This window comes from Coregonus lavaretus, assembly GCF_964263955.1.
Source record: "Coregonus lavaretus genome assembly, chromosome: 12".
In the NCBI taxonomy this organism is placed as follows: Eukaryota; Metazoa; Chordata; class Actinopteri; order Salmoniformes; family Salmonidae; genus Coregonus; species Coregonus lavaretus.
In genome coordinates, this window is record NC_139999.1 from 30814115 (window position 1) to 30841506 (window position 27392).

A 27392-nucleotide genomic window follows, 5' to 3' on the forward strand; every position below is an offset into this window, starting at 1 on the left:
TGATTCCTGGTGCAGGAAAACGCACCCCAAGGGAGGCCAGTTTGGATTTGGCTTCACACCAATCAAATCACATCCTGAGCAAAACGTCATCATTGTCAGAAAAACATGTCTGTGTTCTGGTCTGCTTGTGTTGATGTAATGCAGTAGCTAGCTTGCTAAATTGGCCCTTGGATGGAGATGGCGATTTGGACTTGTGGTTTTGACTTAATTCTCTGTACAGGCCAATGATTATGACGGCGATTCTGATCTAACCATACATTCATATATTGTGCCACAGGCCTGAGACGATTGAAGTTCAATATGAAGCCTAGATGTAGCCTAGTAGGCTCACATTAACTAGCTAGCTACCTTAGCTGGTTTATTATTGCCAATGTAAGGAAGTTAGGCTAGCAAGCATCTTAGATAGGTAGCCTATGAAAACAAAAACTAAAAGCGTACAGAGCCATAGACTGTTTTGCCAACATGAAAGAGAGGAGGACGAAATTAGTCTACAAGTAGGGTGAGTCCCCAATTATTTTTTTACTTGCACACGCTCACACGCACACACACACACACACAGAGACACACATATAGACACACACACACGCACACGCACATGCACACGCACACACACACACACACACACACACACACACACACACACACACACACACACACACACACACACACACACACACACACACACACACACATAGACAGACAGACAGAAATCAGTACCATGGACAGCCACATGATATTTAGCAACATTGATTGGACTAAATTGTTTTTGGTATCTTTAAGTTTGTTTTCAGTGTTTTAAACTAAGCATAAATAGCCTTGTTGATTCAATTATGTTTAAATGTTTATTTTGAAATGGTGCCGGAATAGCGGAGGCAGTTCTCCTGTTTTCTTTGTGCTGACTTGTGGTAACACTGTGGTTCTAAATCAGTAGTTGTTTAGTAAACTGTCCAAAACATTAACTTGCTTTACCATGCTGCAGGTCATATAACTGTTTGTTACATGCAATATTTGCTTTGTGGACTTCACCGGACAGATGTTGCTCTCCGGTTTTGTGATGAATCAAATGTATGTGTAGTTTAATTCATTCCGCCACTGTGTGACTGTTGTCTTTTTGTTGTCACAGCCTTATTGTAGGCCTACAGTATATCACGTGTCGTATGAACGAATGGGTTATAGAGCAAAAGCCGCAATTATCACAACATAAGTTGTAATATGGCTTTTTTACTGGCTTGGCTTGGCTTCCCCAGTGATTTCACTCATGCACCGCTACTGTGTCACATGCCCGTTTAGTTTATGGGAACGATCCCTCTGTGTCTGTATGTGTGGCCTGCACGTGTATGTGTGTTTGTCTGCGTGCGTGTGTGTCTGTGTGTGTGTGTTGGTGAGTACTGTCCAGTATATGAGACAGGCTGTCATGTTCTTGTCGTCTGTAGTGGGATAGGAGGAGGTGTTGTCTGGCAGTGATGCATTGGCATGGACAGCATGGTTTAAGAGCTAAAGAAAAGGGTCACGGATGTCTCGCTTCACTCTCCCTCTCTCCTCTCCTCTCTCTGCTGCCCTTGTCCTCCCTGGTGGATGATCCAACACTCTCTCCCCTGCTGTCTTTCTGTCCTTCGTCACGGGTTGGTGTTCCTTCTCTGTTTTCTTCTCTCTGTTTGTTATGTTTAACCTTAAGATTCTTATCTTTGATCTCTCTTGGCAACAACACCAATATCAACCTGTATAGTCTCCTGTAGCTCAGTTGGTAGAGCATGGCGCTTGCAACGCCAGCATTGTGGGTTTGTTTCCCACGGGGGGCCAGTATGAAAATGTATGCACTCACTAACTGTAAGTCACTCTGGATAAGAGCTTCTGCTAAATGACTAAAATGTAAATGTAAAACGTATAGTATCTGTAAAGCGCATGCATGTGCATAATGCTGGTATTTAGGGTGCATACATCATGTAAATTAAGAGAGGGTTTCCAGTTCAAGCTACTCCCTGAGTGGGTGGCATTAGTTCCAGTGAATAAGACGTACGGGGAGACACTGGGAGGGGGTCAGGGGATACATCTCCTGTCATCGTTTTAGAAAGGTTGTGACCTCTGAACAGCGAGAGGAGCGGCTCTTTTCAATTATTCAGCACACACTTCTCCCTTCGGGCTGTACACGTGTGTGTGTGTGCGTGCGCGTGCGTGTGTGTGTGTGTGTGTGTGTGTGCGTGTGTGCGTGCGTGCGTGCGTGCGTGTGTGTGTGTGTGTGTCCGCCTCCTCCAGGAGGGTAGATCTCTGATTGCTCATGACTGACATTTGCACATGAAAATCAGTAGAGTTTTTTTTGGTTTAAACCCCCAAACACCAGTGCTGTTTCACACACATCCCTAAACCTCTGTGTGGGCTGAAGTGGTGTGCTGCTTTTGGAGTGTGAGTGGGGTGGGACCCAAGTTAAGTAGTACAGCTGGGTGATGTGGACTAAAATCCATATCGCAATAAATTGCCTGAATTGATGCAATAACAATAAATAGAATGATACGTTTATAACAATAATGTTCACCACAGTTTTTTTTTAATGATCCTTTACACTACTACTACTAGTGTGATGGTTGCAGCCATCAATTTTCCCATTAACACCCATATTAGAAAAAATATTTAATTTCAAACTTCACATTTTTCTAGTACAGGCTACTTATCGTAATCAACGATATCAGCAAAATGTCTGCGATAAGTGATCGGTATGGTCGGTGTCGATAATATCCGGTTTATCGTCCCAGCTCTATTAAGCAATATACACGTCACTGACATCAGCCTTTAAAGACGACATTGTCTCTCTCGCTCTCCCCTGTTCACACAGACTAATAAAGTCAATTTGATCAGTGTCAAGGCGTGCTGTAGGTGCAGTGGCGGAATCAAACGCAGGACGCAGACGGATAATCCAACAGACTTGTATTAAGCCGAAACACGGCAAACGGACAACACTTGCCCGAAGGCGAAATACGCACGAAGGCGAAAAAGAAACAAAACAGCGCACCAACACACATTGGAAAGGGGTTAGGTTAGTGGAGGAATGGCGTAGGGAATTCTGGGCCATTTCGGCCCAGGGAACGTACCTTGCCCACTCCTCCGGCCGGTCCTGGCAGTATGTTCTAAGAAACCTGCCCACATCCTGGTTTACACGTTCCACCTGCCCATTACTCTCCGGGTGGTAACCCGAGGTGAGGCTCACCGAGACCCCCAACCGCTCCATAAAGGCCCTCCAGACTCTGGAGGTAAATTGGGGACCCCGATCAGACACAATATCCTCGGGTACCCCGTAGTGCCGGAACACATGGGTGAATAGGGCTTCGGCAGTTTGTAGGGCGGTAGGAAGGCCCGGCATGGGGAGCAAACGACAGGCCTTAGAAAACCGGTCCACAACGACCAGTATAGTGGTATTCCCCTGTGAAGGAGGAAGGTCAGTAAGGAAATCCACCGAGAGGTGGGACCATGGTCGTTGTGGCACGGGCAGGGGTAGTAACTTACCCCTAGGCAGATGTCTAGGCGCCTTACACTGGGCGCACACCGAGCAGGAGGAAACATAAACCCTCACATCCCTTGCCAACGTGGGCCACCAGTACTTGGCACTAAGACAGTGCACTGTCCGGCCGATACCCGGATGTCCAGAGGAGGGTGACGTGTGAGCCCAATAGATCAATCGATCCCGAACCTCGAGCGGAACGTACTTCCGACCCTCCGGGCACTGTGGTGGACTAGGGTCGGTGCGTAACGCCCGCTCGAGTTCAGCATCGACCTCCCACACTACCGGTGCCACCAGACACGACTCCGGCAGTATGGGAGTGGGCTCCACGGACCTCTCCTCCGTGTCATACCGCCGAGACAGCGCATCTGCCTTACCATTCTGTGACCCAGGGATGTACGTGATCTTAAAAGTAAACCTGGTCAAGAACATATTCCATCTTGCCTGGCGAGGGTTCAACCTCCTCGCTGCCCGGATGTACTCCAGGTTACGGTGGTCCGTCAAAATGAGGAAACACTGAGCAGACCACTCCATCAGAGCCCTCTCCTGCCACGAAATGGATGGGTTATGGGTACTCAACCAGGGCATGCCCAGCACCACCGGATACGCAGGAGAGTCAATCAGAAATAGCTGAATCATCTCCTGATGACCCCCCTGCGCACACATCCTAAGTGGCGCCGTGACCTCCTTGATCAAGCCCGTACCCAACGGACGGCTATCTAGGGCATGAACGGGGAAAGGAACATCAACAGGAAGAAGGGGAATCCCTAACGCTAAACAAAACTTTTTATCAATAAAATTCCCAGCCGCGCCTGAATCTACCAGCGCCTTATGCTGGGAATGAGGTGCTACCTGTGGAAAACGCACAGGCATACAAAAATGTGCAACAGAGAGCTCTGGGTGAGTGGGGCGCCTACTCACCTGGAGGGAATCCCCAGTGCGGGACCTGTCGTCCTCTCCCCTAGGAGGCCATCCCCAGCACCTAGCCGCGGTGTGTCCTCCCCGACCACAGTTGGTGCAAGGGATGGACCCCCTAGTAAGCCGACCCCTCCTCTCTCTAGCGCCAGCGCCCCCGAGCTCCATGGGGCACGGCTCGGAAGCGCTGGAGGGTGAAATGGACGGACCCCCCTCGGAACGCCCGCGGGTAGCTAGCAGGTTATCCAGCCTGATGGACATGTCGACCAACTGGTCGAACGTGAGGCTGGTGTCCCTACAGGCCAGCTCCCGACGGACGTCCTCTCGTAGACTACACCTGTAGTGATCGACGAGGGCCCGATCATTCCACCCTGCATCTGCCGCTAGAGTACGGAATTCGAGGGCGAACTCCTGAGCACTCCTCCTCCCCTGCCGGAGGAAGACCAGACGCTCCCCCGCCGCTTTCCCCTCCGGGGGATGGTCAAACACCGCCTTGAAGCGGCGGGAGAACTCGTTGTACGTTATGGTGTCCGCGTCGATCCTCCTCCACTCCGCGTTGGCCCATTCCAACGCCTTCCCGGACAGGCAGGAGATCAGGGCGGACACGCTCTCATGTCCCGAGGGCGCCGGATGCACGGTGGCCAGGTACAGCTCCACCTGGAGAAGGAAACCCTGGCACCCGGCCGCGGTCCCATCGTAAGCCCTCGGGAGCGAGAGTCGGACTCCTCGGGGTTCTGGTGCGGGAATAGGCTGACTGGCCGATGGTGCTGGCACGGAGGGTGGCGGTGGAGGCGTCCCCCAGCCTCGGATGGTGGTGATCACCTCCTGCAGTGCGGTCCCCATCTGCAGGATCTGGTCCCCTTGCTCCCGGACCCTGTCCTCCAGAGTCGCCTGGGCTGCTGCGGCTCCTGCTGATTCCATTGTGGTGTATTATTCTGTCAAGGCGTGCTGTAGGTGCAGTGGCGGAATCAAACGCAGGACGCAGACGGATAATCCAACAGACTTGTATTAAGCCGAAACACGGCAAACGGACAACACTTGCCCGAAGGCGAAATACGCACGAAGGCGAAAAAGAAACAAAACAGCGCACAAACAGGTGCGTAAACTCCAGCGCAGTGGAGAGAAGCTCAACCGAGCGAAAACACGTCTGACACAATCAATAATACACAACACCTGACAAACACAACGGGAACTAAATAGGACACTAATGACACTAAATGAAAACAGGTGTGACAACACTCAGACAAAAGCAAACGAACATGAAACATACAACGGTGGCAGCTAGTATTCCGGAGACAACGAACGCCGAAGCCTGCCCGAACAAGGGAGAGAGGCAGCCTCGGCCGAAACCGTGACAATCAGCCTTTAGTGCAGCCTCGGGGCTGTCACTAAAGTTCAAGAAAGGGTTACAGTCTGAGGCCAGCTCAGTACTGTATATAAGGAAATCGTACACACCTATAAGAGCACTGTAAAACTATGTCAAGAGAACGCATTCACAGGGAGGATCTGAACGCCGTTATACATCTTGTGCAGCTATATTTATGGTTAATCAATGTATTGATGATTAAATCAGCCATTGGCTAGGGTTTGCATATAGATGATATGTTAATTCCCTTGGTTGGTTTATGAGTTATCTGTTAGTTTAAAGGTGGAACTTGAGGAAAGGTTGAGCTGTTCCATAGACTTCAATGGAGCACTTCCGCTTCTTGACTCCTGGCCTGGAGTTAGAACAATCATGGCCGCAGCATGAATAGTCTATTGGCAATACAAACTGACCCTTTTCCCTCTCTTCTCAATCACCCTACCGCTTTCACATTCAAATTCAAACAGGCTTTATTGGCATGAAAGGGATGATCCAATGTTGCCAAAGCGGTACAGTACACAAAATAATGACAGAATTTTATAAGGAAGAAAAATAGTGTCAAATCAATACATGACAATTTCAGGTAACAAATAAATATGGTAATTAGAATAAAGGAATTGCATTATGAGTTTCAGCTTTCTCTCCATTTCTTTATCATTACAATTTTTCTCACTCATGCATTGTCTTTTTGTCTTCATATCCCGCTCTATTTGTCCCTCGTGTCTATCCTTATAGCAGATATATATTTTGGGGGTAGGAGTAGGGAGGGAGGGGGAGGGTTGGCGAGACAAGAGTTTTAATTAATACTTCACTATGGGGGGGTGGAAGTTGGATATGCCTGATACAAATTGTTTTGGAGGGATTCAGCGGATACCTTTGATCAATTGGTAATGAAATGTACAGGACACTCTCTCTCACTGTCTTCCACTCTCTTTCATACACACACACTCACACACACACTGACAAATGTTATATAGTATTTTACAAGTGCTCACACGTGTTGAAAGCTGCATACTGTATCTTGCAAACGTCTTATTTTTTAAATGGATGAGCAATGTTTAGGGCATGCACAGCTTGGGTACTGATGTAAATACTGTGGGTTATACCAGCAAATTACAAGGCTCCACCTGTCCACACTTCCACCCACACACACACACACGCACACACGCACACACACACACACACACACGTTTGTTTTACTATCCTTGTGGGGACCAAACAATTGATTCTCATTCAAAATCCTATTTTCCCTAACCCCTAACCCCTAACTCTAAACCTAACCCTTAACCTAACCTTAACCCTAACATTAAACCTAACCCTAACTCCTAACTCCTAACCCTAATTATAACCCTAACCCTAAACCTAACCCCCAAGCCTAAAATAGTTTTTTCCTTGTGGGGACCAGCGAAATGTCCCCACTTTATCATTGTTTTACTATCCGAATTTTCCTGGTTTTAATCCTCTTGTGAGGACTTCTGGTCCCCACAAGGATAATAAAACCAAACACACACACCAAATTAGTAATAAGTGGCTCTGGGGGTGCACTCTGGTTCACCCAGAGCTCTGCCCCACTGTAAATCCAAATACTCTACCTTATACTTACATTACACACTGTTTATCATGATATGTCCATTCAACAATAATGACTGTATGACACAGCACACTGATCAGCAACAACATCAAAGATGGGAGCAATACAGCCAATACCAGTCGCCCCTTCCATACTGTTCAATATTTTCATTTTGCCAAACAACTACATGTTCATGACAAAATATGTAATTACAGAGCATCGATACAGACATGAATTGGGCCAATAAATCACTGTTTGCTGGTGTGAAATGGTTTACTTAACCTTGAGAGTGTCAGCAGAATTAAAATGTGAGAATTCAGTGAGAAACCATCTCAGTATGCTTCACCATATTCCCCAGCTGAGGACGAAGTAAGAGCAAGGGATGGGCAGACAGAGAGGGGAAAAGAGATTGGTGAAAGAGGAGAGAAAAATGGAGGGAGAGAAGGAAAGAGTGGACAAATTGGAAGAAGAGGAGAGATGAGATGGTATAGGATAGAATGGGATGAATGAACACAGAGACTAGGACTGAGACTGAGGGAGAGAGAATAGATGTCGAGAGGAAAAGCAGACATATTTGGTTTGAGAGAGGAGGCAAGGTGGAGGCAAGATGTGGAGAGCAAGGGATGGAGAGAGTGAGAGAGAAGGTGGGAGGGAGGGAGGGAGGGAGCATGAGGCAGATGACAAATTGTGATTAATAGATGGGGTCCGGGGCAGCAGTGTGGAGCGTTGCTCATTAATAGAGAGAATTAGAGAAGCTGTGCAACTCAATCTGCACACTGTCACTCGCAATCAGGGACCATAATCAGATATACACAAAGGCAGAGGTGCATGCACACACACATATGCCTTCATGTGTGTGTGTGTGTGGGTGTGTGGGTGTGTGTGTGTGTGTGTGTGTGTGTGTGTGTGTGTGTATGTGTGTGTGTGCATGCATGCACGCTCTTAGGCACACGCAGATACACACACGCAGCCACATGCAGATGCACACACACGCTAAGGGTCAGACTTATACAGAAACGCTTGGTAAATCTAAAAATATGTCTAAGCCTTCTCATAGACAACATGGCACCATGCCTGCACTGTATTTCAGTATCGCCCTCCCTCTCAATCTCTTTCTGTCTCTCGGTCCTATGAGCTTTTGGGTCAGGTCAGGCCCTTTCCAAAGCAGATAATTTGGCTTGGGTGCTGTCACACACACACATACACACACACACACACACACACACACACACACACACACACACACTCCCTTCCTTTCCATCGCCTGGTTAATAAGGTGGTTACCTCCCGGATCACATGTTAGCTTCCTGCTCAAGACCTGATTGGTTTGTTGATTGTTTTTAAGAGGAGCACCAAAGAACTCCACACACCTTAGTGGTCTATCACCTCCCCCCCTCCCCCCTCTCTATCTAAGTAGCTGAACTTCCTATTCCTCTTAATGACAATTATTGAGAGTTACTCCACATACATTTTGTAGCAATAACTTGCTTAAAACTTGTTAAACTCAAGAAGCACCCGTTGTAAGGACTGTTTAACGTTGGTCTGACCAATCGGAATCTATGCTTCAAGATTGTTTTGATTACATGGACTGGGATATGTTCTGGGTCGCCACTGGGAATAATATCGATGTATTCAGTGACTGGGTTCATCAGGAAGAGCATAAGTGACGATTAGAACATCCAAACCAGAAACTGAAAGCGCGAACCACCGCATTTAACCACAACAGCTCAGCCTACAGCTCAGCCTTCAACACCATAGTGCCCTCTAAGCTCATCACTAAGCTTACGTTCGGTACCTCTGTCAAATGTGTCTCACGTGATAGAGAGGATCAGCGCAGACCCTTTATGGCGCAAAGAGCAAAGTGCCTGCTCTACTTACTGAATCATTGCTAGAGCTGTCTGGGCTGCATTGTTAGCTCCCCACTCATGCTGCACAGAAATTAACACACTTGAATAATGCAACACGGCATGTAGAAATGTTGAAACTGTTCATAACTGTTCGCAAAACAATGTCCATACAGGCTAGAACACTTTTACAATGCAAGACGATAACGGTAGCTTCCAGCTTTAATTGTAGGTTAACTTTCCTTGCTAGTTTACAGCTGAAACAACATAAATTCACTACCCTAGTACTTTGTTTGCAAACCATAACGCAAAAACATACTGATTTCAAAACTGATTGTCACCAAAAACTAAATGAATTTACCACGTCTCCCTCACCACCAAAAACTCATTCACTTCTTCATCTCCCTCGCCTCCCATCTGGTTTCCACTTGATTCCATAGCCACAAAATCAGATTCCACAGACACATTCACAGCCTCTGCAAATGACGCCATTACTTTCTTACATTTACATTTACATTTTAGTCATTTAGCAGACGCTCTTATCCAGAGCGACTTACAGTTAGTGAGTGCATACATTATTTTTTTATACTGGCCCCCCGTGGGAATCAAACCCACAACCCTGGCGTTGCAAACGCCATGCTCTACCAACTGAGCTACACCCCTGCCGGCCATTCCCTCCCCTACCCTGGACGACGCTGGGCCAATTGTGCGCCGCCCCATGGGTCTCCCGGTCGCGGCCGGTTACGACAGAGCCTGGATTCGAACCAGGATCTCTAGTGGCACAGCTAGCACTGCGCTGCAGTGCCTTAGACCACTGCGCCACTCGGGGACCGAGTGGCGGTTAACTTAAAGAGACAGCGCACACTATTATAAAATAGGAGATTATATGCAAATGTTGTTGATCAGTACAATAAAATAATATGTTCTCCTAGCAGTTGCCAATAAAATAAGTCTTAAATGGAAGAGATTGTTTGTCATCTATAGCCCCATGAAATAATCTAAAACAAGCTCAATAACTGAATGCATGCACACACTCCTATTGAATCATATGCATTCATCTGTGTTGTGAATAGACCTAGGCTACATATTGACTTACCCAGTTTATTAATAGAGATTTACTTTTCAAATACATGTTTACCATTATGTTGTTTTGTAGTTAGATTGGTAAAAATAAAGTCTAATTGATTGTATGATTGTATAATTGATTCATTAATGCACGACACAACAAATTTTCTGACGACACAACAGGGGTAGGCCTGATTACCAACAGCGACGAGACAGTCTACAGGGAGGAGGTGAGTGCCTTGGTGGAGTGGTGACAGGAAAATGACTTCTCCCTCAACGTCAACAAAACTAAGGAACTGGACTACAGCAGACAACTGAGAAAGCATGCCCCCATCCACATCGACGGGCCCGCATTGGAGACGGTCAAAAGCTACACAGATAGTAGGCTGAAGAAATATGTCTTGGCCCCTAAGTCCCTCACAAGCTTCTACAGATGCACCATTGAGAGCATCCTGTCGGGCTGTATCACCGCCTGGTACGGCAATTGCACCGCCTGCAACCGCAGGGCTCTCCAGTGGGTGGAGCGGTCAGCCCAACGCATCATCAGGGGCACACTGCCTGCCCTCCAGGACATCTACAGCACCCGGGGGTCACAGGAAGGCCAAGAAGATCATCAAGGACCCCAGCCACCCAAGCCATGGCCTGTTCACCCCGCTACCACCTAGAAGGTGGATACAGTACAGCGTCAAAGCTGGTACTGAGATACTAATGAATAGCTTTTATCTCCAGGCCATCACACCGATCTCGACAAACCATTTCTGTATCGACCTCGCTTTGTGCATGGGGGCATTGTCATGCTGAAACAGGAAAGGGCCTTCCTCAAACTGTTGCCACAAAGTTGGAAGCACAGAATCGTCTAGAATGTCATTGTATGCTGTAGCGTTAAGATTTCCTTTCACTGAAACTAAGGGGCCTAGCCTGGACCATGAAAAATAGCCCCAGACCATTATTCCTCCTACACCAAACTTTACAGTTGTCACTATGCATTCGGGCAGGTAGCGTTAATTTCACCAATAACCGATATTTAATAAATATAATGAAAAAAGGTAAGAAGCATTTCAAGGTCCTGGAGTGGCCTAGCCAGTCTCCAGATCTCAACCCCATAGAAAATCTTTGGAGGGAGTTGAAAGTCCGTATTGCCCAGCGACAGCCCCAAAACATCACTGCTCTAGAGGAGATCTGCATGGAGGAATGGGCCAAAATACCAGCAACAGTGTGTGAAAACCTTGTGAAGACTTACAGAAAACGTTTGAACTGTGTCATTGCCAACAAAGGGTATATAACAAAGTATTGAGAAACTTTTGTTATTGACCAAATACTTATTTTCCACCATAATTTGCAAATCAGTTCATTAAAAATCCTACAATGTGATTTTCTGGAAAAAAAAATCTCATTTTGTCTGTCATAGTTGACGTGTACCTATGATGAAAATTACAGGCCTCTCTCATCTTTTTAAGTGGGAGAACTTGCACAATTGGTGGCTGACTAAATACTTTTTTCCCCCACTGTATCGGCATATATGTCGGTGACAGTAAGTTTTGTCGCCCAAAAAGCTGAATCGGTATCGGACTCCAAAAAACATATCAGTCTGGCTCTAGTTTTTTCTTCCTGCATATGCTAATGTGACCAGAGGCTTGTCTGGTGCCCAGCAGCTTAGGCAGCTGACAGTATGCATCCCGAGGAGTGATCTATTGATCCATATTCAATATGTGCAACACTTTCCCCCTCACTAAAGTTGGCCAATGAATAAATAAAATGTAGACAGTACATCCCACACTTAGGCCACAAAAGGCTGACATAGGCGAATCAGGGGCAGACTTAGTGATTTGGAGCACCCAGGCAGAAGCCAGTTAGATTTCTTCAGTTAAAATTACATCTTCCTTTCTTTTTCTTTTCTCTGCCCCACTCTGAAAGCGCCTCATTGCTGCAGCTTAATTTCAATGAATGTCACGTTTGCAATCATATTGTGTGAAACAATGCACGGTAACTCTGTCAGGGTGGAATAGTCCATTGTTATGAACCGGTCCGTGGGTGATTAATGACACTTGTTTCTACTATTTTGAGAAAAACTTGGATTATATTCATATTGATATGAAGTATATGTATATGTATGGAAATAAATTATTGATATATTATGAATTATTATTCAGCTGTATGGATTCATTGACTTTTTTGAGGCCTTTTTTGTCAACAATGTTGCCTCATTAAGAGATAAAAAAAAAAAGGATTACTAGTATTATTTTTTTTTTAATTATGCCCAGTTCACGAGGCCCCTTGATGATATGAGGCCTGAGGCAATTGCCTCTTCTGCCTAATGGTAAGTCCGCCACTGAGGCCAATCTTGTTAGATCTTCTCCACAAACAAATTTACTCAGACTAAATTATTTTCAATCAATTTAATTGGCAAACATGTTTTAATGGACTGTAGCTTAGAGAACATATATATTTTTTAAATGAACAGGCTTTTTGATAGAGAATTTAGAAATCTCACCACAAGGTCAGATATAGTGTGGAGCAGGGTGATATGGCATAAATGACACAGAATAAAGAGGATGAGCCTGTTGACATTAACAGAGAAGAGGCTAAACGTATAGAATGTTTAGAAACATAGGAAGAGTGAAGGAACGAATGAAAGACAGAAAAAATAAGACGAGAGGTTGTCAGTATCAATGTCTTTCACCACTAATGAGGTCTGAAAGCTGGAGAAACAGAGGCACTGACACCAGCCCTGAGAACACCACTCCCCTCTCTCTCTCTCTCTCTCTCTCACACACACACACACACACACACACATTTTGTCATTCTTCACATCGTGTCAGTCTCACATAATCAGTACATCTCCGATCCACGCTAGTCTCTTTTTCTTTACCTGCCCCCCCCCCCCCCCCAAAGAAAATACCCACCTTAAAATTTTACACTTATGCCTATATTATACAAATATCCTGCTATTTGTCTGCTCATATCTTTAACAAGTTTTGAAAATGTACAAGGAAGAAATAACACCTAGCAGAAAAAAGACCTTAACACAGACATAGAGGTTGGCTTAAATTAGACCTTGATAAATGTAGGCTTTAGTCATTACATCCTGTTAAGCTATCATAATCATAATATAATACTTTGTATTCACAGTAGGCTACACACACTGTTAGGTCTACACACACATTATTTTTTTTCTGCATGTAAAGTAGGCCTAGCCCAGGGTAAGACAAAAACGAAATGTCTCTATTGTGGGGATGACAATAGGCCATATACATTAGTGTGACATATGGTCGCCTAAACAGTCATGTCACTAGAATGTGAGAGTTCTGTTCAAGCACCCCCACACACACACACTTTGTGTACATTATAGAGCTAAGAAAATACGTTATCAAGGCGCTAATAAGAGCATAATGGCACCTACATAGCCTAAAGGTCACAAAGAATGGGACCGTGTGAGAGCGGAGAGAGGGAGCGCAGAATCATTGTTCGAGGGGGCGGGGGAGAGGAGTGCTAGACTGTCAGAGGCGAGAAGAGGAAATCTAACAAGTGAGAGAACTGTTGCATTTCGGTAAAGACGTTTACCACTAGATTTCAAGATGAAAATCTACAAAACTTCTCGTTAGAATATCTTGGAGCATAGAAAGGACAGGGAAAAGTTAATTAGTTAAGTCACTGTTTATCTGCCTCGGGTGTTGATGTCCACTCGAGTGATCTGTTACGCAGTGAATGAAAAAAAAAAAAAACACTCAGCACACGACGGCTCATTGGAGTAGGCTAGCCTTTAGTCAAAGTGAATAGTTTGTGGTTTACGATAACAATTTTGTTAAAATGAGAAAAGAAAACGGAAAGTGGATTTGCTGTTAGTTTTCGAGTTCGTCGGACTTATTCCATAGCTTGGCATCTCACCAAGGCGAAGGTGAGGATGAGCTGTCTTCACAGATTTCTCGACCAGGTTGAAAGTCTGACTGCGCTTGGCTGATAGGATCACCATACCACGTCGTATCGCAGATTATCGACACTTCTATTGAGCAGCGAGGAGGAAAAGGTGAGCGACTATTAATGTATATTTTTTAAATAAAGTTTTAAAGATTTGTTTTAAAATAGCCTCTCTATCTCTCATAGAGCTTTTAATTTTTAGGAACTTAACAAATATGAACGGTCACATTAAATATCGGAATGTGTTTGAATGCTTGAATACAGTTATGTTACTGATAATTCATTTACTATCCTATGTCCCAAAAATGGACTAATGTAGTTTACTATGCAAAGCACATTTTTGGTTTAAAATTATTAGTAGACATGGCTATTATTAATTATTTGATTATTACTATTATTATTATTCCAATGAACAAATAGTCTCACATTTATCCACAAAGTAAATGTTCAATCTTGCACAATTGTAACCATTTAGGTCTACAGTTTTAAATAATGTTACTTTACTACACCTCTTGCAATTTTTACATCCAATGTAGCTCAGACCCAATAGGATAATTTAAACAATTTACTGCTTTACAGTAATTAAATTAATTATTTGATTTGTGATAATTGTTAGATATTATCTAACCTTCATTGTATCTGATCATGATAACTATGGCATAGCCATAACCCATAGTGAAAATACTGTATTAATTTAGTCAGGTCAATCTCAAAATATATTTCCTTCCCCCAATAGAATGCTCCTGGCACAAGATGTCTGATTCGGAGGCAAACAGTGGAACCTGAGATATTCTCTGCTACGACTCAGCGCGCCACAAAAAACAGAGGAACAAGTTTTCATGAGGAACAGAACATTTTCTCAACACTGTGTTTCAATAAATACTGACTTAAAAAAATACCTATCTGAGAGAGGAATGTGTTAGTCTACCCATGAGGAAAACACACCCAGGATTAAGTAAATGAAAAATACATAGAGAAAGAGAAGCACAAGGAAGAAGGAAGGGAAAAAAGCATTTTTTCATTCCCCTCCACTGATCCTTGGACCAGACAATTGAGTGCCCTTCACTGAATGCCTTGGGTGAGATGGACTCCAGTGGGAATACTGGAGCAGCAGACCCCACCTGACAGCTCTCCAACTGAGAAATATAAGAACGTTCCACCAGGAGATTCTGCTGCAATTCTGGCTGAAAAATATTTATATTTTTAAAGAACCCTCTAGAACCATCTACAATCTACTATATTCCATCCCAGGGAAAAACCTTCCAAAGAACTGGATGTGTGACTTAATCAGTTTCAACCCATGTCTGTAACGGGGAGAAGGTGTCCACACTCAACTGGCTGGTTTCACCTCTAGCCCGCCAAAAGACAATAAATTAGTACTTTTGATATCAGTGAGATCTTTACTGAAAATAGGGATGAAAAAAGTGAATAAATATTGCTTTGAGGACAAAAAGTCCAATCTTCAAAAATAGATGTGAAGAAAAAGGTGTTGAGAAATCCAAAGATAAACCTAGAGAAACATTTTTTTAAATTATGGAATGGAAAAACATGTTTCTCCTCCTGACATTTGACTTCAACAACTGAGCCTTGTTGTTCCTTCAGTGTCCTATAGCATCTCATTCCTTTCTTTACGTTGAAATCTCCTGTATTTCCAGTCTCTCCTCACGACCCTCCTATCCTTTCACTCTCCCTCATTTACCCCTTCTTTCCCTTTATTTTACCTAACTACCTCACCTCCTACTCCTGGTGTAGAACCTCTCTGCCTCCTCCCCTTTCCCCCCTTCAGTGCCTCTCTCTCACCATCTCTCCCCTTAGTCCCGGTTTTCCCAGAGTTCATTCTGGCCGGCACCACCATTCCGGCCAAGGGGGAGGAGGACTTCCTTACGCTGGCCGCCTCCCGGCTCAGCCGCAGGAAACGTGTCATCGGGGCAGGAGTGGGCGTGGCCATGGTGCTGGTGCTGCTGGTTGCTATCCCCTTATTGGTTCACACCACCAAAGGGGGCGCGTCTGGGGGTGGGAGCACCCATTATGAGATGCTCGGCAGCTGCAAGATGGTGTGTGACACTTTCACCCCCCCACAGGGAAGCCACGAGCTGACTGCTGTCTCCCCCCAACCCCCAGACTTCACAGGGAGAAGGGGCAAATCTGGGTTTCGTGGGAGCCCTGGACTCCCTGGCCCCCCAGGCCCCAGAGGTCCCCCAGGAGAACCAGGCAAGCCAGGCCCCCCTGGTCCCCCCGGCCCTGGCCCAGGGGGCTACGTCCCCTCCTTCTACAGCCCCAAGATTGCCTTCTATGCAGGCCTCCGCAAACAGCATGAAGGGAGTGAGGTGTTGAGGTTTGACGACGTGGTGACCAATGTGGGGAACTACTATGAACCCAGCACTGGCAAGTTCACCTGCCCCCTACCTGGCATCTACTTCTTCACCTACCATGTCCTGATGAGGGGGGGAGACGGGACCAGCATGTGGGCCGACCTGAAGAAGAATGGACAGGTGAGACAGAGAGGAGTGTATTGTTGTGTGTGCGTGTGTATTTGGGGGAATTGGCTGTTCATGCCCATGTCAGTTTCTCAATAAATTTCACTATACATTTCCATTAAAACATTAATAATTCTAGACAGATGAGCACTCAATTGTTCCTACACTAAAAGTCAACAGTTCAGCTGATCTATATTAGTCTGAGAACCCCTGGTCTACCTATGCCTTCTTTTATCACTTCTTCTTCCATTATTCTCTAATGTGTGTTTCTCCTTGTCATAGGCCTCTCTGAAAAATAGAAAGGGTTATAATGAGTATATTGTTAGAGTTGTGTGCATATGTGTCTTCAGTCTCAGTCGGTAAAGCATGGTGCTTGCAACGCCAAGAGTCGTGGGTTCGATTCCCACTAGGGTTACCCATATGTCAAATGTATGCACACATGACTGTAAGTCACTTTGGATAAAAGTGTCCTTATTATTAAATTAAAGGGCTAATTATAGGCAAGGTTGATTCGCTTGGTTTATTAAGAGATTTATCAGCTCGTTTCCTAATTAAATATCCAAGTACCTTGAAATAAAACTATTCTGGTAGGTAGTTTAACCAGAGGAACTGAATTTTACACAAGTACACTCAGAGAGTATTATTGTTCAAACATGAAGGCACAGATAAGTGTAGAACAGTGGAACGCTTACATATCCCAATCAACTTAAAAGCATGGTAGGCCTACACGTTCTAAACCCTCAACACTAACTATTTAGCTATAGCTAGTCCAAATGAGGTGGGCCAAGTGTTGCTGTTTGGTATTCTATTTTTGGTAAGATGGTGGGATGGCCATAGACAACAATGGCACATGTTTGAAGGATGAATTAGCAAAGCAATCAAGATTAAACATAAAAATTGAAAAAAAAGGAAAGTTGAGGTAGAGATTATTATGAGAATAAAATAACTCATTTAGCATTTGAATAAGAACAAGTAAGCCCTCACTTAATAGAAGATAAAAAAAGTTTTACGCTTTGTCAGGTTCCACCTCCTGATTTGGGCAGCAGGAGAGAAAGAGAGAGAATGCAGTGACAGCTAAGCGATCGAGAGGATAACGATCCGCCAAAACGCAACAGCTGGCTACTGTCCTCTGAGGATCTCCGGCTTTAACATCAATAAATAAACAAGCAAAAAAAAAAAAAAAAAAAAAGGCTTGAAAGTTGCCCATCTGGAGATGCTTGAGGAATTAAACCCTGACTCGATGAGGTTTGATTTTGACATGTGTGGTGTGGAACAGAAGAGCGACACAGAGGGATTTACCAGAGAGGAATAGATTAACTCACTTTTGCGTTGTTACCAGCCAAGCCAAATCAGCCTGAATGTTTGATGACACACTGGTATTTGGTTTCTTTACACATAATTTACAGGCTGTATAGTCAGGCAGCGGTGTGTTACTGAGTCGACCGTGACCCTGATAGCTACTGCTTATTCATGACAGATTGGTAGGCATGGACAACTTGAACCATCCAACATAAAATCTCCATAAAACTGTCTTCAGTGGAAATGCTAGAGTTGAAGATTTCTTACCCATAGTCTCAAGATTTCTTACACCTTGTCAACTAATACAAACAATTAGATCTAAGTGTAAGTGATCTAACCTGTCTTCATCAGACAATTTTCACTGGGTTGAATGTATACCCCCAAACAAGGAGCTCAAGTCAGTCAGGTTTAATTCAAGTCCTTATCCACTATAGCCATAAAGCAAGGAAGTTAGGGGTTTCGCATGGTGCTCTGGTCAAATTTCAAATGTTGGCCTTACTCTAATACTGTATCTCAGTAAAATCTTTTTAATTGTTGCATGTTGCGTTCATATTTGTGTTCAGTATAAATGTTACCTACCCAATTGGTGGTGGAATGGATGAGTCCAAGTCAGTATTTAAATGATAACATTTTATTAGTTACCATTCATTTCAAAAGTTTTGTAAATAAACATTTCTATAATTTTTTATCCTCAGATCCTGTACCACCCTGGCACTTCTCTCAGCTTCCCCAATACACCCATAACACAGGGCTTTTATTTGACCAGGTCTATTAAGAGGTAGATTCCGCACTGCCTCCCCAGTCATGGATTTGACAGAGAGTGTATAAAGTGCACAGTAAAGAAGACAGGAAAATGCCGGGAATAATTGGGAGACCTGGTTTGTCGCGTGCCGTCACTGAAATTGTCATTCCTGTCCTGTACTGCTGTTAAATCATTCATGGCTTTTAGATTAGATCCTCTCCCATCCACCTGTGCGCCCCCTCTCACGCACACACCTCACACACACACACACACACGTGCACCCCCCCCCCCCCCCCCCCCCCCCCGGTCTCTTCTGGCTTGTCTATTGGCTTGCCCATTAATTATCTTTTCCATCAAATCAATTATTTAACCTAATTCAGTGCCCATCCCCCCCTTCAGAGGCCCACTCCACTTCGTGGTCCCACTTTGCAGTGAATAGACAAGTGCTCTCATAGGGGAGCTAACCGATGGGGTCAATTAGAAAAACACAACCCTGGGAGAACATCGTATAGCCAAAGCTAGAGACCAACGGATAAACATCAGCATGGAGTACCAATATCAATGTCAATGTTTAGTAGTTGCAGTGTGTAGGCGTACTGTTTGGATTGTGTCAGAAATGGACAATTGTGATGTGTCCATTGTGTTGTCCCATTTAAGTTGTTGTACCTGTCCTTCTGAGTATCCAGTCAAACTGTAGATTTATGTAATAATTATGTAATAATAATAATAATAATAATAATAATAATAACTTTATTTGTATAGTGCTTTTCAATACAAGTAAAAGTGCTTCATATCATAAAATAATAAAATGAAAAAAAGAGAATGACAAAAGAGAGCTAATTAAAATCATACATTGAAATCATACATTAGAAGCATCTTTATAAAAGTGTGTCTTCTGCAGGGATATTAAAAGAGGCACTGAATCTGAAAGCCTGATCTCTTCTGGCAGACCATTCCAAAGTCTAGGGACCCTAATGTCAAATGCCCGGTCTCCTTTCGTTTTCAACCTTGGAATGGTCAACAGTGCCCTGCCAGAGGTGCCTGTTAAAAGCTCAGCTGCAGAATTTTAAACTACCTGTAGACGATGGAGTGATTTCTGACTGAGACGTATACAAAGAGTTACAGTAATTTAGGCGTGAAGAAATAAAAGCATATATAACTTTCTCCAGATCAGTGACTGAAATAAAATACTTGACTTTAGCTTTATTTCTTGGATGATAAAAGCAGGACTGTACAACCTTCTTTACATGCAGGTTGAGGGTTAGTCAGGGTCAAAGAAGACACCAACGTTTCTGGCCGTAGGCTTTACATTGGTGGACAAATGACCAAGGTTATTTACAATCTGTGTTCTAGCAAGGTGGGGACCAAATAAAACAACCTCTGGTTTCTTATCATTGAGCTGGAGAAAATTGTCAGACATCCAACATTTGATGTCAGCAAGACACTTGGTCACTGGGTCTGATTGATAAATAAAGCTTTGTGTCATCTGCAGAGCAGTGAAACTGAATGTTATGACATCACTAAGGGGAAGCATGTACAGGGCAAAAAGGATGTAAGTGTGATTTACATTGACTATAACTCAAAGGGCAGATCTAGGTGTAAACGCCACCCCCGGCTGTGGTGTTGACACAGAGATACAGTTTATCCACGGTAAATCAAAGGGAGGTGGGATTAAGACACAACTGGGGGTAGGTAAAGGGAGGCAGGCTGCAGACAAGTGGGGCGACAGAGAGATCAAGGGAGGAGAGGAAGATGGATGGATAAACATAGGAGAGCAGATATGAACACAGCTACAGCGAGGCCAACATGAGAGTGCTGGATCAGATCAACATAAAGAAGACAGATGAGGAGGGATAGTATGAACAGAGGAGGAGAGATGGAGTGAAAGAGAAGGCCAGTGTAAACACAGAAAGGTGGAAGAAATTCAAATGATCAAAGACCTTGACAGTCGTAAATCTCTGAATATCTGATATTGCTAAATGGATGATGAATCCTTCACATGTGCTCCTTGACATATTTTCCAGTGTGTCCAGTGTGTCCAGTGTGTCCAGTGTGTCCAGTGTACCTATTAGACATCGATGATTAGGAAGGAAGTTATATTGTGTCTGATCACAGCTCACAACTGACAAGCCTGCATATCCTAGTGAGCTGTCAGATCTCCTCTCTCCATGTTTCTTGAGCCACCAAAATATTTTTGTTAAAGTAAGTGACCTTTCCCATGGATCCATAATTTACAACCAATATAGATTTTGCTCTTTGCGATGATGAGCTGGGAGTGGGATTATCATTAATATTTATAGCCGGTATGGAATGCATTGATTGGTCATTTTGGGAGTGTCTAGGCCTGGCCCATCCCATGTTGGCCCCATATTTCTTCTATATAATAGTTTATGATGAGTCCAGTACAGTGTTTAAAGAGCTGCTGCTAAACCATTTAGACCCAACATGTCTGCTCAGAAGCATTGTGCCTCCTGTGACACCGTGTCCCCATTACAGGACTGTGGCATTTGGCTTGATTTGACCTATTGGAGAAAGAGACCTGGAGGACAGACTGAGCACTAATTAAGCCCAACACAACGTTGGAACTGCGGTCCCGCTTCCAGCTTCGCACACCTTACAGAGGACATAGGCTACTGGAGAGCTAGAGAGTGTATTTTTCCATTCAATTGAACTTTACGCTATACATATCAATGTAATTTATTTCCATTTTGATCCGAAAACACAGTCATGTTCACTTCAGAAGGGATCCGGTCCAACATCAACTTAATTAGCTCATTAATTAATTATGCTAGTAGATAATTTGTGGGCAACTGTGTGAAGCGCTAGATCTCATTTAGTGGGCTGACGTATCCGTTGTCAGGATTAGCGGCTACTAATTATCATGGGTTTCAGTGGAGGTGTTAGTTTAGTACAGCCTTCCAGATACTGTCTGCTACACAGGACTTAATGACTACATTTGTTTTGGCTTTCCCTTACTTGTCATCCAGAGTTTGTAGGACGTACAGGTGGCTTTGAAACTGCAACAGCAAAGCATTGATATAAGTGCATATTCATAACACTTCCTTGGAAATTACATCGCTGCGTTTTAAAATAGGGCACATTTTCCAAGCGATAGTTCTTGTCATTCATTTGATACATTTTTAAACTTAGTTTTGTCATTTAGCAGATCCTCTTATCCAGAGCAACTTACAGTAGTGAATGCATGCATTTTTGTACTTGTCCCCCTTGGGAATCGAGACAACAACCCTGGCGTTGCAAGCGCCATGCTCTACCAACTGAGCCACACGGGAGGACATTCATAAGTCAGTACACCACAAATGCAGTTTTGCTGTGTGTTTCTCTCTTTCTCACTCACTCACACACACACTCGCACGCACGCACGCTCGCACGCACGCACGCACGCACACACACACAGACACACACACACACACACACACACACACACACACACACACACACACACACACACACACACACACACACACACACACACACACACACACACACACACACACACACACACACTATACAGTGGATTGCGAAAGTATTCACCCACCTTGGCATTTTCCCTATTTTGTTGCCTTACAACCTGGAATTAAAATGGATTTTTGGGGGGTTTGTATCATTTGATTTACACAACATGCCTACCACTTTGAAGATGCAAAATAAAAAAAATTCTGAAACAAACAAGAAATAAGACAAAAAAACAGAAAACTTGAGCGTGCATAACTATTCACCCCCCCCCCCAAAGTCAATACTTTGTAGAGCCACCTTTTACAGCAATTACAGCTGCAAGTCTCTTGGGATATGTCTCTATAAGCTTGGCACATCTAGCCACTGGGATGTTTGCCCATTCTTCAAGGCAAAACTGCTCCAGCTCCTTCAAGTTGGATGGGTTCTGCTGATGTACAGCAATCTTTAAGTCATACCACAGATTCTCAATTGGATTGAGGTCTGGGCTTTGACTAGGCCATTCCAAGACATTTAGATGTTTCCCCTTAAACCACTAAATTGTTGCTTTAGCAGTATGCTTTGGGTCATTGTCCTGCTGGAAGGTGAACCTCCGTCCCAGTCTCAAATCTTTGGAAGACTGAAACAGGTTTCCCTCAAGAATTTCCCTGTATTTAGCGCCATCCATCATTCCGTCAATTCTGACCAGTTTCCCAGTCCCTGCCAATGAAAAACCTCCCCACAACATGATGCTGCCACCACCATGCTTCACTGTGGGGATGGTGTTCTCGGGTGATGAGAGGTGTTGGGTTTGCACCAGACATAGCGTTTTCCTTGATGGCCAAAAAGCTCAATTTTAGTCTCATTTAACCAGAGTACCTTCTTCCATATGTTTGTTTCTGGCCACTCTTCCGTAAAGCCCAGCTCTGTGGAGTGTACGGCTTAAAGTGGTCCTATGGACAGATACTCCAATCTCCGCTGTGGAGCTTAGCTGCTCCTTCAGGGTTATCTTTGGTCTCTTTGTTGCCTCTCTGATTAATGCCCTCCTTGCCTGGTCCGTGAGTTTTGGTGGGTGGCCCCCTCTTGGCAGGTTTGTTGTGGTGCCATATTCTTTCCATTTTTTAATAATGAATTTAATGGTGCTCCGTGGGATGTTCAAAGTTTCTGATATTTTTTTATAACCCAACCCTGATCTGTACTTCTCCACAACTTTGTCCCTGACCTGTTTGGAGAGCTCCTTGGTCTTCATGGTGCCGCTTGCTTGGTGGTGCCCCTTGCTTAGTGGTGTTGCAGACTCTGGGGCCTTTCAGAACAGGTGTATATATACTGAGATCATGTGACAGATCATGTGACACTTAGAGTGCACACAGGTGGACTTTATTTAACTAATTATGTGACTTCTGAAGGTAATTGGTTGCACCAGATCTTATTTAGGGGCTTCAAAACAAAGGGGGTGAATACATATGCACGCACCACTTTTCCGTTATTTATTTTTTTGAATTTTTTGAAACAAGTAATTTTTTTCATTTCACTTCACCAATTTGGACTATTTTGTGTATGTCCATTACATGAAATCCAAATAAAAATCAATTTAAATTACAGGTTGTAATGCAACAAAATAGGAAAAACGCCAAGGGGGATGAATACTTTTGCAAGGCACTGTATGTCGATACATTTCTCTAATTATCACTGTCCTTTACACAGTGCAGACTAATAGGCCTCCCTTCTCTTCCTTTTCCTGTCTTTTGTCTCGTCTTGGTTTTCCTTTTCATTTTGCCTCACACACTCCTTCAATAGTTCATCCCAAAGGTTGGGTTTTCTCATTGAGGAGTGTTCAAATGTCAGGATTCGTTTGATAAAGACAATTTTCTGTGTAAGGGAGGATATAGAACATTTAGCCCTTAGAGATCATGGACATGTATATGACATTGGAATATAACATTTGCAAGAATAGACAGTGAAGGCTAAAAGTATGGCATTAACCCATGACTCATGGTATTATATAATGAGGGAACTAAAGGTAGCCAATGAAGAATTTCTCCCCACCATGACAGCTTGATCACTTTATAAAAATGTCAGCAGTGTGAGATGTCTTAGGATTGCCTGAACATGTGAAGTAAATGTTTAATCAATCACGTGATGTTTGCAAGACCCAACCACACACATAGGTAGCATTGTAATCAGATGATATGGAGGAGAAAACACTTATGTGTGTGTCTGCCTGCCTGTGTGCATAATTGTGCATCTACCTGCCAGCGTACGTGTTTGTATTGGTAAATATCGCAAGGATCCCAATATTCATAATGTCCAAATTGTCAATAGGGGCCAGAAAATGACCTGTCTCTGACTGTCACATTACTTAATGTCATTGCTCAACCTATGGCTGCTTTATAGTTGATGCTCTGCAGGTAGAGTCGTCTGTAGCTGAAACCCCTTTATATCCAATTAAACTGTCTCCACCATTGGTACGTCCCAGCCCAGAGCCAATTAGGAACTTTCTAATCAACGTCTTCACCTTAGGTCCAGAGTGTCATGGCAATATATTAGCATTTAGCATGCCAATTAGGGGTCAGACCCACATGAATGTTAAAGGGCTTCCACAACCACCACCCTAATGGTAACAGAGCACACCTTAACACTGACCAGAGAGAGAGAGAGAGAGAGAGAGAGAGAGAGAGAGAGAGAGAGAGAGCCACAGCATTGTATAAACTGGATATTTCCATCAGTTCTCCCCCCCCTCCTCGACCCCTGCTTCTCTGCCCACAGTTGTCCCACAGGTGAGTTTAAGAGACCCCTCTCAATCTTCTCGCTCCGCTCTGAGAGGTCTGTACATCACGGTGAATGAATCCTGTCAGTTTTATTACCAGAGGAGCAAGGCACCACTGCAAAACACCAAAATAACAGAGACTACGCAGACCCCCACCTCCCCAGTCTCATTCTTGCCCCACAGAAATAGGCTCGCTTGATCAGTTTGTTACCCAATAGGCTCCCTCCCTCCCCATCACTCCAGCCCCCCTCAAGTTTGGCTCCCCTCACCCCTGTCTTGTGCTTGGACTGTTAAAGTGCCACGCAGCTGCTCTCTCCTGTGCTCTCATTCTAAATATCTCTCACTTACCCTCATTTTCACCGTCCCTCTCCTCTCTTTTCTCTTTACCCATTCCCTTTTCCCCTGTACTTGTCTCTCCTTCTCTGCTGCCTTCTCCTGTTCTCCACGGACTCTGTCTCCACCTCCCTCTCTCCTTTCTCTGTGTCTTTAGCTCCCTCTCTCCATGTATCCCTCTGTCCACCTCTCTCTCTCTCTCGCCCTCTTCTATTTAATGGTGCCCCAGTAATGAAAAGTGGAGGCAGTGTTATCCTCCCTGTCGTCCCACGGGCCCTCGCTCACCCCAGCAGCAGCTCAAGTCGGCATGGCATTTGGCCAACAGACAGAAATTCACTCCCTTGTCGATATCAATCTCCACTGCAGTCGACAATAATCCTGATTTGCCTTTCTCTCTTTCCCACTCCCACTGCTCCCCCTCCTCCCCTCTTAGAGAAAACAAGGTTTCATTTTGATAGTTACTGGGTGAGAGCCCAAACTGAGACTCACTGCTCTGGTTCTCTAATCAGACTTCTCCGCCTGTTCCAGCTTAACAAAATACAGTGTTTGATAATGAAATCTTTGAAATTAGTATTCATATTGACTTTTTTGCCACTACATATTCATTTGATTTGAGCTTGTGGACTCAAAAACAGAATCAAAAACAGAATGCTTAAATTAACCAACTCAAAATCACACAAAGAAAAATGATCACTGATGAAACACTATACTGGTCACAAAGACAACACACAATTGTATATTTAGGCACACTCACTCAGACTTACATGGTGACACTAAAGAGGCCAATTGGGGCCCTTTACTCAGTCTTTCTTACTGTCATGTGCACCGGGTGTAAATGCTGGTACGTTAACAGTTACGGTGGTAGTATTTACAATATGCTCTGTAATTGGTATGCTCTATTTATTTACACAAATTACTATTTTCTTGTTGCTGTTTGACCATGCACTTACATTAGAGTTGAGGGTAACATCATAAATAACACTCTCTACTTACATAATTCACTATTTCTTCTAAAATAAGTTGAAATTGAACACGTGTAATTGTTTGATTTACAACTGCACAGGACCAAGAAAAAATTCTAAACTGAAATGTTTATTTTTTTACTTCAAAGAAATGGCCAGGACTAAATTATTAAACATTCTAAATAATTTGGTTGGATGGAATAATTCTCATTTAATGTGTAATGTACAGTGCCTTGCAAAAGTATTCATCCCCTTGGCGTTTTTCCTATTTACTTGCATTACAACCTGTAATTTAAATGGATTTTTATTTGGATTTCATGTAATGGACATACACAAAATAGTCCAAATTGGTGAAGTGAAATGAAAAAAATAACTTGTTTCAAAACATTATACAAAATAAATAACGGAAAAGGGGTGCGTGCATATGTATTCACCCCCTTTGCTTTGAAGCCCCTAAATAAGATCTGGTGCAACCAATTACCTTCAGAAGTCACATAATTAGTTAAATAAAGTCCACTTGTGTGCACTCTAAGTGTCACATGATCTGTCACATGATCTCAGTATATATACACCTGTTCTGAAAGGCCCCAGAGTCTGCAACACCACTAAGCAAGGGGCACCACCAAGCAAGCGGCACCATGAAGACCAAGGAGCTCTCCAAACAGGTCAGGGACAATATTGTGGAGAAGTACAGATCGGGGTTGGGTTATAAAAAAATATCAGAAACTTTGAACATCCCACGGAGCACCATTAAATCCATTATTAAAAAATTGAAAGAATATGGCACCACAACAAACCTGCCAAGAGAGGGCCGCCCACCAAAACTCACGGACCAGGCAAGGAGAGCATTAATCAGAGAGGCAACAAAGAGACCAAAGATAACCCTGAAGGAGCAGCGAAGCTCCACAGCAGAGATTGGAGTATCTGTCCATAGGACCACTTTAAGCCGTACACTCCACAGAGCTGGGCTTCACGGAAGAGTGGCCAGAAAAAAGCCATTGCTTAAAGAAAAAAATTAGCAAACATATTTGGTGTTCGCCAACATACATGTGGGAGACTCCCCAAACATATGGAAGAAGGTACTCTGGTCAAATTAGACTAAAATTGAGCTTTTTGGCCATCAAGGAAAACGCTATGTCTGGCGCAAACCCAACACCTCTCATCACCTCTCATCACCCCGAGAACACCATCTCCACAGTG

The 27392-nt window shown here is 44.0% G+C and overlaps 1 protein-coding gene across 1 annotated transcript in view; it reads left to right on the forward strand.

Moving 5' to 3' along the window:
• Window positions 1-16108: 16108 nt before the first annotated feature.
• c1ql4b (complement component 1, q subcomponent-like 4b) overlaps window positions 16109-27392 on the forward strand; it is a gene marked incomplete at both ends in the record, with an annotated part of 35807 nt that continues 24523 nt past the window's right edge. Inside the window, one exon of the mRNA XM_084173051.1 lies at window positions 16109-16654. Within this exon, the coding sequence (XP_084029177.1) occupies window positions 16109-16654 (546 nt within the window). The remainder of the gene's footprint in view (window positions 16655-27392) is intronic.